At 39.0% G+C, this 13,478-nt stretch overlaps 1 protein-coding gene across 1 annotated transcript in view; it reads right to left on the reverse strand.

The window, feature by feature from the left end:
* LOC127568410 (uncharacterized) overlaps window positions 1–13,478 on the reverse strand; it is a 71,559-nt gene that overhangs the window by 30,013 nt on the left and 28,068 nt on the right. The window contains exons 10-12 of the mRNA XM_052012105.1: window positions 10,384–10,553; window positions 6,840–7,064; window positions 797–1,005 (exon numbers count right to left, since the gene is read on the reverse strand). Coding sequence (XP_051868065.1) covers window positions 797–1,005; window positions 6,840–7,064; window positions 10,384–10,553 — 604 coding nt within the window. The remainder of the gene's footprint in view (window positions 1–796; window positions 1,006–6,839; window positions 7,065–10,383; window positions 10,554–13,478) is intronic.

The following is a 13,478-nucleotide window of genomic DNA, read 5'->3' on the forward strand; positions in this document are numbered from 1 at the left end:
TTTGTGCAATTGACTCACATTTATGAAGATCAGGCTTAAAATATACTTCCACCCTTTTAAATGTAGTTGAGCATTTTCAGTTGTCTTTTAAACCAATGTATTCTTCACTGCCAAACAGGTCACATATTTTTTCATGGCTGTACCCAATTGAAATGTAGCAACATGCCTCATGGATTGAGCTACACAATTTCCAACCTGATGAAGGAAAGACTTAGATGAGTAACTCACCTTAATTGCATTTCTTGATGAATAATTAAGAAATACCAAGGTGTCGGTCTTATTCATATTCTCATCTGATAATTACATCATTTTCTGTAATTGCTTAGAATCTACAACACAGAAAGAGGCCATTTGGCCCAACTAGATCACAGTTTATGCTCCACATGAGCCTCCTCCCATCCAACTCAATCAATGTCCATCTGTTTCTCCCTAATATAGTTATCTAGCTTGCCTTTTAATGTATCTGTTCCACGTAACTCAACTGCTCCATATATTTTCAATACTAACCACTCTCACAGTAAGAAAAATTTCTCCTAAATTTCTGATTGGATTTCTTAGTGACTACCTTATATTCATGATTCTTGGTTCTGGAGTACTGCACAGCTGGAAACAGTTACTGGATGCAGAGATAAAAAGTTATAGTTATTATTAATGATTGAAATAATTGTAATTGTTGACCACAAGGGAAGGTTAAAGAAAACTAATAAAAGACCAAAAAGCCTAAAACAATTACATAATGTTAAAAACAAAATCAGGAATCCTTACCTAAGTTACAAAGGCACGTTTAACTACTCACCTAATAGAAGGTTCTGTTGGTTTCTGTGCTAGCGCTTTTTGCAAAAACCTCAATGCTTCATTATTCTTCTTTTGAAATAATAGCAAACGTCCAACATGGAAATTATATTGCCATTTTTGAGGTTGAAGAGACAAAGCATCCATGTACTTCAGAAAAGCCCAGTCAATGTAATTTTGCTCATCAGATTGTGTTGGTTTCTTTTTACTGTCCTAAATTATATGTCCATCAATGATAATACAGAGCATCAGTCATATCTCAAAAGCATACAGTATAGATTTGCAGTAAAAGTACGAGAACATGGGAAAAATCACTGTAAAGAAAGTATTATCTAATGCTGTACTTGCATTTCTGACATCACAGGCAAAGTTATTTTCTGTATTCTTCCAAGTTGGTAATTATATACTGTATCTAACACTTGCTTATGAGATTTAAAAAGATACATTTCATTTAATCCTGTTTCTGATATGCATTGAACACATTAGCATGATTCCCAGGACCGAACACAAAATCTCTCACCCCCAGTCTTAAATGTTTAAAATTGGATTTTCCTCTGAATTATCATCTATTTTTGGACAAATAATGAGTTTTCAAAGATTACCCCTCAAACTGCTGCCAGAAACTCACTAGAATTATCTATTTGGAATTTCACCAGTTCTTGTTCAGGGTCATCTATATCCAAGCCACTATATGCAATGACAGAATGGTTATCATTTCCAATCTATCCCCCATAACTTCCAACTCAAATTGTTTCCATCATTAGTATTTAAAGGCACCTCCGGAACATAACCCTGAGATATTTACCATGTTGAGGATGCTATGCTTCTTCTCAAGATGAAGAGTCTCTTAAGATGAAGAGTTACTTAATTCCAGGTTCGGAAGTGGCTAATAAGGCTAACGTGGGAACTGCAGAGTCTTCCACATATTAAGCAGTTGGTAACCAGCACGGGATAGTTGTTGAGGTGGTCTGCTCCTGCCACTTATTCATTGTCTCTGTGTTCTCCCAATCTGTGGCCTTGAGCATCTCAATATCACCCTGAATATTTCTTCTCCACTGTGAGAATCATGGGCCAGAGAATCCCAGCAGTCAATGGGGATATTGCAATTGCCTTGAATATTTTTAGTTGTCCCCTTGGTTTTCTCTACCTTGACAGAGATCAGAATAGAGTGTCTATTTTGGGAGTCTGGGGTTGGACATACTCAATGTGGCCAACTGAGTGTAACCAGGGCCTTAACACAGGGATGCTAGCCTGGGACAGGCTAGTATCCCTTGGTTCTATTGTCCTTCCAGTGATTTTGGAAGATTTTGTGAAGATACCCATCGTCCTGAGAAGCTTGCTGTAGGTAGACTGGGTCTGTGCTGGTACATTGAAGATGGTGGTGAATTTCATCATTAATGTCTATCTATGCTTAGAGGTGGCTCCTAAGATACGGGAAATGGTCTACATTTTCCAGGGTTTCACTGTGAACTTTTCTTGTTGGAGGGCTGTGTGGTGCAGTGGGGGAAGGTAGGTAGAGAACATTTATCTTACGGGTGTTGAATACTTCGGTGAAAGTGTCACCGATGGCTCGGATCTTGATATCTGAGCATAGACAGATGAGAGTACCACTGAGATCTGTGTAATCTTGGTTCTGGAGTAGAATTTCCATGGGTTTAACAGCTTCCCATTAGTCCTGAAGTTACCTCCACTTCTGTGGGAGGTTTGTTGGAGGTGAAACAACCACAAGAAAGACTAAACAAAGTACTTGGACAATGGTGTGGCCTTGTTTGACACCAGTCTTCACTAAGAATGGTTCTGTTGTAGACCTGTTGATTAATGTCACAGCTTACATGCTGTTGTGGAGACAGAGACGGTTTTCTGTGGGCAGCTGAATTTGAGGAGGGTGTTCCACAGCCCTTCCCAGATGATGAAGACAAAGGCTTTGGTGAGGTTGACAAAGATTACATATAGTGGCTGGTGCTGCCCACTGTATTTTTGGATGATGAAGATCTTGTCCACTGAGCCCCTGGATGGATAGAACCCACATTGTGATTCACAGACCATATCTTCAGCCACTAAGAAGAGGTGGTAGAAAGGATCCTGTTGATGACTTTTCCTATGGTAGACAGCAGGGAACACCTCCCTTTACCACAATTTCTTGATTATGATCATGGTTATTGCATCTCTGAAGTCCCCTGGAATATTCCCTTCCTTCCAGGTGTGCACGAAGAGGCTGTGGTTATTGGTCATGGTTATTGCATCTCTAAAGTCCCCTAGAATATTCCCTTCCTTCCAGGTGTGCACGAAGAGGCTGTAAATTTTGTGACAGAAGCTCCTCACTGCTGAGTTTGAGAATTTCAGGGGGAACTCTACCTGCACCCAAGTTGTATTATTTTTTAATTGAGATATGGCCTTCTTGACTTCTTGTTGAGCAGGAGAAGCAGCACAGCTGGCTGGATAGATTACCATTCAATATGTTCCTTCTGAATGCCTAAAATTAAACCTCTTCAGTGTTTTGGAAGTCAAGTTAAGTTTTGTTGCTGGTTTTAATCAAATAATGTACACTTATTCAAGACTTGATATAATGATCTTGCTGTTCCCTTAACCATCATCAAACTCAGGTGCACATGCTGTTGATTCAGATCTAACCACATATTTAATTCTTTTTCCAATCTATCCACTATAATGTCTTTCCACTTCATAACAATCAATGCCCTTCCAGGTTTAAACATTTTGGACACTAATTCTTATTTTGTCACACTACTGACCTACTGAATGGTCAATGTCCACCAAATGCTCACTTCTGCCTCCGCCACTCCTATTAATTGCATCCAGTCTATTACAAACAGAAATAATTTGCTATGATTTCTTAGAGGACGTGCAATACTCAGAACTGCTGGAGCATTTTGAAGCCATCTTGAAGGATGCACAGAATGAATTCTGATGAATCCCGCAAAACAAGCAGTGTGATCTCAGTGAAATCAAAATGGTGTGGCATGAAGTTTTGCACAAAATACATTACGGGCAGAAATTGGTGCACTTTTTTTTTACAGCAACAAAGGTTTCCTAAAGCATGTATCCTGAACAGTCAATGGCATTATAGCAATAATTCATAAATTGAGAAATAACGTACTACAACTGTACATAACAGAAAATATCAATATCAGATAGTAAACAAGAAATCAAATAGGAAACTTGGAAAGCATTTCTTTACTCAGAGAGTATAAGAAAGTGAAACTTGTTCCTAAGGGCAGTGTTTGAAGTTAATAATATATAGTTAAGGGGAAATAAATTAAGCATATAATGGAAAGATGAATCAGAATCAGGTTTATTATTACTGAAATAAGTCCTGGGACTTGTTGTTTTGCGGCAGTAGTGCAGTGCAAGACAAGGGAGGGACATGGCAACAGATTGAGGTAAGAAAGGATGAAAGAAGGCTCAAGTGGACCACAAGCTCCAACATAGACTGGATGGACCAAATGGTTGTTTCTGTGCTGTACATTCTGTGTGACCTTACGCATAGATGCCTGGATTAATTTGATGGGCTCATCCAATGCAACCCGGCTAGGGTCCCAAATTCACTATAGCTGGATGCATTCTACATAACATTGTGAAATAAAAAATCTTGCTAAATTTGGAGGCACTGAAGAATAAGAGTGGGTGGATGGACCTTTCCCTCAATTCATTGTGGTTGAGAAATTTCTTTACTAATATTAGAAGAACATTGAGGACCATGCTAACTCTGTTCATGAAAATCTGAAAGATTTAGATCTTCAATTGTGAGGATCACAGAATGGTGTTTCTCTGAGTAACACTGCTGAAACTATCAATTCCCTGCTAATGCGTTGCAAATTATCGCAACTACTGGCATTTATCACAGATGATGCAATCACTGCATACTAGAAAGAACGTACCATATTACACTCTTCCAGTTGAAGTGGAATGTTGTGTTGAATAATACTGCAATGATGTGAGGGGTGTTGGAGGTCCAAGAGTGGGAGGTGGCGTGATTCTGTCATGGGTGGTAGGTAAACAAATTGCTACAGGAGGCATATTCCTCATCCATGTGAGCCAGGCACCCTCTTAGACCATGGCCAGGTACTCCCAGGAGTAGATTACCAGGGAAAACTTTGCAAAGATATGAGTGCAGTCAATGAATGCGTTCACTTTGCAGAAGGTTGCAATGCAGGCAAATCTCTGTGTTTACTCTGTCTGCTCCTTTTGTTTACTTTTCAACAAAATCTTCTCTGCTTGAGTATGGAGTTTGGTGAACTCCCTCATGTAGCAGACTGTGAGATGTGGCAGAGATCAGCAACAGCAGCCTGGTGTGATCCTGAATTTAGGAAGGCAAGAGTAACAATGACCTCCATATGCAAAGCCATCCAGACACATGTGTAAGGCTAAATTTGAGATCTCAAGAAGTATGGAAATCAATGAATGCAAGGATACTATTTGAGTGTTAAGCTTTTAATAGCATGGTTTCACATGAAACAAGGTTAGTAAAACCTGGTTGTTTTAAGAATGTAAGAACTGTTGCCTTCAGGGCAGTAAAATTGAAAACTCAATGCAGATAATTTTTGGGTTGTATTTCTGCTGTCATCATTATGGGTTTTTACACAGGATAAAAAGTGCAAAGGCAACTAAAACCACTAAAAATCCCATCAAAAAGTCAGTAATCGAGTTCCCCAGCAGATGTTAAGGTACCCAGAAATGTACTCTTCTCCAAATTATGCCAGTGTTCAACACAACAGCACTCCTTTTCTTGAAGTTACGTAATTAGTTCCATGTTTGTGCGTCCAGGTAAGAGAAGATGTGTTATAGGAAAGACAACAGCTAGGGAGATCACAATTGATAGCTCTATACTATTGATAAAAACAGGCTGAGTCAACAAACAATGTTGTTCCACACGTGTCTGTTCTCCCATGCCTTCCTAATGTTCATGTGTTAAAGGCTTCTGCCGAGTTCCTTGTCAGGCTCGGCCTCACCTGACCTGTGCTCTGGTGTCATGCAAAAAGTACAGCCTATTACATTGATTGGGTTCTAGGTAATTAAACTAACATGCTGACTTGGGCTAACATGGGGACCACATACATTGACAGAAAAATGGTGAATGAAAATCTTCAAAAAGTGATGTTAAATGATTCATAAGGTTTATTCGCAGATGATGGTGAGAAAATGATTAAATGTATTTTTGGAGGTTTATCATTCTAAATATTAGCACATGCATTGTCAATGTTGTTGTTTATATATACTTTCACACCTAAATTTAGACAGTGTTTAAATCTACTGAATACAGGAGACCAGCCAGGAATGATACATAGGTGGAAATGGGCAAGCTTCATGAATACCCTGTCTATAGTTTAAATAACAAATCAGGATTTGATATGGCATAATAGTCTGCAAAAAGTCTGGTCCAGCTCTTACAGTAGGTGACTGGGGAACAGAATCTGTGTTGAAGACTCATAATAGTGGCTTTGGTATTTCCAACATTTAGGTCAAGAATGTGATAATATAAAAACAGCACAATGTTTGAGACAAGTTGTAAAGTGGTAGAGCCGAATGGAACCTAAAGTGTGGAATTGTCAGTGTGCAACTTAAAGTCATAGAATTGTATAGCACAAAAACAGGCCCTTCAACTCTCTGTGTAAAAACAAACTTTTCCCTCAAATCCCCCTTTTTTTTCCTCTCACCCTAAACCTATATCCTCTTTTTTTTAATACCCTGAATTTTCAGATAATATCGTTGAGGGAGAGCATGTTGGTGAAAAATAGGAGGAACTAAGGATTTGGGGATCAAAAAAGGGAAGCAAAATCATTGGAGGTAATTCTCTGACTAGGTAGATAAGAATGGGCCCAGGTGAGTTTAGTTCCACTAGGCTGGGCGATAGTAGAGAGATGGAGGAAAAAGATATTGTTAACCATGCCAAAAAATGTGGATAGGTAGATGATCACAGTCATATAATAACTCTTTGTGTCATTCATTAAAGGAAAGTGTGCTAAGTAAGTTTCTGTTTGTGTTAATATGCTTTTTTTATTCCTTGAAAATATAATGTTATAGACTCATACCTTTATAGACTGCTGGGCTTTCCAGTTGTAAAGTGTTTGGATGTAGTCAGCTCTTGCAGACTGTCCTTGTTCCTTTAAGTGATGGTATTCCAAGTCCAATGCCTTCAGTTGTTGTTCTATTGTGGTTGTTCCCTTCATGCCATGAAGTTTACCAATTGCCAAGATTTCTTCATTTCTCCCAGAGATCTCAGCAGCACTGAGTTTTTCTGCACCTTCTTCTTCAACCTGAGGGCAGTTTCAAATCACTATCATGCTGAAATATATAGTATGCATTCTCTCTTGTTAACAAAATAATAGTACTCCTGAACAATAGGAATATAGATAATTTCTTGAGTGGCTGTTAGCAGCCCGAATCAGGACATGGTATTGGGGTTTCCTGGCTAGAAACTGCCCCTTGAGATTGAGAACTTCAATAGCAAGGTTCACTGCTTAATGCTGCGCAGTGTTCTCTTTTGATATGTGTTGCAAGTTCTCACAGCTATCAGTATTTAGCCCAGCAGATGCAATCTTTTCAACTGGTCTTAAAGGGACATATCACATTACAAGTAACACTCTTCGAGATATAGGACAGGAGATGTGGCAGAAGTCAGCAGGATTAGCCTAGAACATTCCTGAGGCTAAGAAGCTGAGAGTGTCTGTGAAATTGCTTTCCATGGAAAAAGCAGTCTAAGCACATGAGGCAGTATTTGAGGTTGCAAGTGGTCATAGATTTTAGGACAAAGAGTGCAACTTGAGCATTGGCCCTTTAAACAGAATACTTTCAAGGGAAACTGGATTATTAAAACCCAATTGTTCTGTGAATAAATGAGAACTGTCTTTTTTCAGACCAATGAATTTTGTCTTTTGCACTACTAGTGAAGTCACTTGGGGAACTTTAACTGAAAGAAGGGTCCAGGGGCAAATGAAAATCTCATAACAAGTTGTATTTACAATGAGCAATAAAGCTTCCAAAAGAATGCACAAGGTTCCTCTTCATGTTAAGCCAATTTTCAAACGCAAACACCTTTTTTGGAGTTCTTGGAATGTATTTCTAGGACCCTATGTCCAGAAGTAACAGGTGTTCGCCATCAATTATACTGAAAATTATGTTGGGGCCTCATACCTAGCTTGGTGTATCAACTTAAATATCTTATTACTATATATCATCTATTTTAGATGTGAGCTCCAGTCAAATCATTTTGATACCACTTGAATATCACCGCAGATAGGTATTGGGCATTGATTATGCTGTGGTTGCCAAGGAAAATAATTGGCTAACTACCATCATAATTTCTTATCATGAGCATAATTTCTTATCAGCAGCTGAAAAACAATCCCCAGTTAGTCCACCCTTTTACTGGGGCAACCCTATCAATAATTGTCTCTCTCAAATGAAATTCCATTGTTTTTAAACTAGAGGAACTCTTTGTACTTTAGCTAGCATTTAGATAACAAGATACTCACCATTTACTTTAAAAACGACCTTCAACATAATGCCATCACCAGACACTTCTTCTCCCCTGAAAGGCTGATCCTTCTATGACTCACTGGTTCCATCTTCACCAATACCCTGGCCCTTTCTCATGGTACCTTCCCGTGCAACCACAGCAGATGCAACACCTGTCCTTTTACCTCTTCTCTTTTTACCACCCATGAACCCAAACAGTCCTTCCAGGTGAAGTAGCAATTGACTTGTACTTTTTCCAATCAAGTATACTGCATTTGGTGCTCACAGTTGTGGAAAAATCAAATGCAAATTAGTTGATTGCATTCAGGCCATAAAGGAGACCCTGTGTTTTCAGTAGTGTGTCACTTTATTTCTCTATCCCTCTCCAACTCTAAGTTTTTCTGCTGTTGGCTTCTTGCACTTTTGCAACAAAACCCAACTTAAGCTTAAGGAACAACACCTCATCTTCTGACCAGGACTACTTACAGCCCTTAGGACTCAGCATTTAACAGTTTCAGATAACCAGCCTTTCCAGTTTGTATCAGAAGTTAGTTCTGCTGAAAAGTCATCAACCCATAATGTTAACTTTGTTTTTTCTCTCTGCAAAGCCTGAAGTGGTATTTTCAGAATTCTCTTTTATTCCAGATTTCCAGCAACTCCTTTTTTATATATACAATTGCACTTTATTTCCATTCTTTCATCATTCAGCCCTTGCTCCAAACATATCAGCTGTAACTGAGAAGTTTTCATTGCACTCCCTCTGTCAGCACCATCACTACATTCTCCACTTATCACAGACATTCCCTTTATTTACTCCACACCTCCTCCACCTCTGCAATTTAAAACACGTGTGATCTCTAACTCTTCCTACTTCTGATGAAAATCAATAGGCTAAGTGTTAACCCTGTTTCTCTCCACAGATGCTGCCTGTCTTGTTGAGTACTTCCAGTATTTTATTTCTTTATTTCACTTTTCCCTTAACATTTCATATAGTCATAACAACTTGGGAAATAATAACATCTTAAAGAAATGGAAACATTGCTTTCCCAGTGCTTTGTAGTAGATTATAGAACTTTAAAAAATGTTGGAGTCGGCTTCCATTTCAAACTTGCAACAATTGGGATTGGGTGACCATAGCTGAACAGACCTGCTCAGCTTGCAAACTGCTGAGTTTCCAGTTGCCAGCTATTTCAGGTCTCTATCCCAATCTGATCATTTTTGTCCCTGACCGCTTGCACTATTCTAAAGAAGCTCAAATGTAGAACTGAAGAAGAGTGCCTCATCTTCAACTGAGTATATTATCTTTTATGTACTCAACATCAAGTTCAACAATTTTATGTGATTCTGGTCCCTCATTTACACTTCCTCTAGATCAATCTTCTGTCCTTTCAAGAGAAGATAGGTCTGTCTTCCTTGGAGTTTAAGAGAAGTGACCTTATTCAAATATACAATATCCTAAGGGGGCTTGACAGGGTAGATGTTGAGAAGTTTTCATTAGTGGGAGAGTCACAAACAAGGGGACATAGCTAAAAAGAAGGGCCCTGTCATTTAAAACTGAGATGCACTGACATTTCTTTCCTTGGAAGGTACTGAATCTTTGGAATTCTCTGCCACTGAAGGTGGTGGAGGCTAGATCATTGGATATATTTAAGGCAGAGCAAGATAAATATTTGAAAGATTGAGGAGTTGAGGATTATAGAGAACTGGCATGGAAGAGGAGTTAAGGCCAGCATAGATCACCCATGATCACATTGTTAGGCACGGCAGGCTTGAGGGGCTTGGTAGTCTACTCCTGTTCCTATTTTTCTTTTGTTCTTGTGTTTCTTTATTGTCCCATTTACTCTCTCACTCTGTGTCATCATCCCTTTGTCATTTAATCTTTCTGAAATTCTATCCAAACACAGGCCCCTTTCGTTCTTTCATCTCTTTCCTTAAATTTGATTCCTTTTCTAATTTTCTCCAATTCTGATAAAAGGGAAAATGAATCTGAAATGTTAGTCTATTTCCCTCTTGATAGATCCTGTGATTTCCAATCTTTATTTTAAGTTTCAAGCATCCACAGTATTTTGCTTTGATTAATTTGGATTGTATGGAATTAACATGATATAGCAGCCTTACCATCTTGACAACTCCATATATCACCTTCACATAGTAATGTTCCTCCAACACCACGCCCAGCTGGAAATGCAATTCAGGGTCCTTTGGTTTCAATTTTATAGCCAAAGCATAGTTCACTGCTGCCTTATGTAGTAAATCCAAAGGGGATTTCCCATCTTCATAGTAAGGCACTGTGACATTAGAAAATAGTCAAAATACACAAAGGTAAGAAAACTATATTTTTGAAACAAACCATAGTTAATTGGAAAATCTGCAGTTCGAACATATTATTAGCCAAAATATGGTACAACTGAGAAAAATATGATGTAGGGTTTTGTAGATCCCCCTCTCCATCCATCTGGAAAGTAAATAGGCCCTTTCATAAACCAAGTGATTTTCTCAATTACCATTCTTTTAGATATATCTCAGGACTATAAAATGATACAGCACAGGAAGTTAGCATTTAGTTTATTGTGCCTGTGCTGGCTCTTTGGTAGAGATATGCAAACAATATTCATTTCCCCAACATCCCTGTAATTTTTATTCCCCTTCAAATATTTATCCAACTTTTGTACTGAATCTGATTTCACTATCCTTCAAGAGTGTATGTTACAGATCAATAATTCAGTGCATTAAAAAAGTTTCTTCGTGTTGTCTCCTTCAATTGGAAACTTTTTTTTCCTTATTTACTTTATTAAAACTATTAATGATTTTTAACACCTTTATAAAACCCCCTTCTAATCTTATCTGTACTAAGGAGAACAACACCAGCCTCTCCATTCTCCCTATGTAAGTGACGTCCTTTGTCCTTAGTGCCATTCTAGTAAAAGGAATGTTCCTTGTTGTAATGCTTTGCAGCTGTTGTTTGAGCCAGCCTTAATGAAGCCATTATCCAAAGGGGCAGGGACAAGTATTTGTCACCCATATGCCATTGGGCTGAAATAATTTCTTTGCTAAAGAAATGTTGGACTAAATTTTAATTGCATTGATTGGTACAATTGTCAGCAAATCTCAATATTGGCATCTGGCATCCTTTGCTTGTTATGGCAAACCATGAACTTCTGTTGAAAATTTAAGGGTTCTGATAGGACCATGCAAAGCAATATCATGATATGCATTTCACAATGGTATTTAGGGAAGCAAACAACCCTGTAAAATAGTATGGTCATTCACTACTGCTCATGTGTCATAATGTCAAAATTGCTGTATCCCCTGCTTCTCCAGCAGACTTTAAGTCTTGGGCCCAATTATGGCTATACTGCATCAAGAATAACTTATAGAGATCACCATGTGGCTGACTGAAATGGTTAGCTGCACTATATGTGGTTATCATTTTCAAGTGGGGGAGTCAATGAACGTCAGAGTCACAATCAAAAAGTCAGAAATAGATGCTGAGCCAAAGAAGAACATATCAGGATTGATAAATAAAAGCTTTTTTCAAGGAGATGAGTTTAAAGAGGTTAGTAAGGAGACAGAAATGATAAATTGGAGGGGTTTAGGAAAGGAATTCCAGAGCATGGACCCCAGAGGTATAAAAGGACCATGGACTGGTGAAAGAAGGGGAATGTGCCAGAGACCATAGTCTAGTGAGTTTTTGAAACAGGGTTATTGTAAGATGCAAATAATTGTGTCAAGAAGTAGACTACTTACACATGAAGTATAGAGGTTGGGACAAATGAATTCCTGCAGAGACAATGATACAAGAACTTTGAAGAAATAGTCTGAGCAGGGCCCAGTAGTTTGCTAGACTGGAGTGATCAGGGCTCCTTTTTCCAAGAAAACAGAGTTTAAACAGAGACATTGGCAGTTTGTTGAGGTCCAGTAGAACCTGGATAAATAGGCAACGAACATCAGATCGGTTCAGGGGGATTGTAGAAAAGATGCAAATATGAGCCATTAGGTGTCCACAGTGGGCCCAGGAAGAACCCATTAGCTTCCCCTATTCTACATTAAAATAGACACATCTTTTTGGTGGTGACCTACAGTGGTCTGTTTTGACACTGAAAAGCAAGAAACTGCTAATGCTGTGAATCATTCCAGAACTTGGCTCATTGCAGAAATTGAGTCCTCCGGGAATAAGGCCGTTTTCATTTGCTAAGTCTTATTAGGAACTGAACAACTAGGTACAGCAGGCCTATTGCCTCTCATTAACCATGATCATGGACCTAATATCTATTAGAACACAGAACAGTACAGCACAGAATGGGACCTTCAGCCCATGATGTTGTACCGACCTATATAAAGCTACTCCATGATCAATCTAACCCTTATCTCCTACACACAGGCCATAATTCTCCATTTTTCTTACATCCATGTGCCTATCTAAGAGTCTCTTAAATGTTCCTATTGGATCAGCCTCTACCTCTACCCCCAGCAGTGCATTCCAGGCACCCACCACACTCTGCGTAAAACACTTACCTTTGACATCTTCCTTAAACTTTCCTCTAAACTGAGGTCCTCCGGAATTGGCCATTGCTGCCCTGGGGAAAAGGTGCTGGCTGTCCAATCTATCTATGCCCCCCATAATCTTACACACCTCTATCAAGTCGCCCCTCATCCTGCGTCGCTCCAAAGAGAAAAGCCCTAGCTCGCTCAACCTTTCCTCATAAAACATATTTCTAATCCAGGCAGCATCCTGGTAAATCTCCTCTGCACCCTCTCCAAAGCTTCTACATCCTTCTTATAATGAGGTATCTAAAACTGAACACAATACTCTGTGTGGTCTAACCAGAGTTTTATGGAGCTGCAACATAACCCCTGATTAATGAAAGCCAGCACACCATACACCTTCTTAACCACCCTACCAACTTGAGTGGCAACTTGGAGGGATCTATGAACTTGGACCCCAAGGTCCCTCTGTTCCTCCACACTGCTAAGAATCCTGCCATTAACCTTGTACTCCCGTCTTCAAGTTCATTTTTCCAAAGTGTATCACTTCACACTTTTCTGGATTGAATGCCATCTGTTAATTCTCTGCCCAACTCTGCATTCTGTCTCTATCCTGTTGTAAACTATGACAACCTTATACACTATCCACAATGCCTCCAACCTTCGTGTCATCTGCAAACTTACTAACCCATCACTCCACTTCCTCATCCTAGTCATTTATAAAAATC

The sequence above is a fragment of the Pristis pectinata genome, chromosome 3 (genome assembly GCF_009764475.1).
Source record: "Pristis pectinata isolate sPriPec2 chromosome 3, sPriPec2.1.pri, whole genome shotgun sequence".
Taxonomy (NCBI): Eukaryota; Metazoa; Chordata; class Chondrichthyes; order Rhinopristiformes; family Pristidae; genus Pristis; species Pristis pectinata.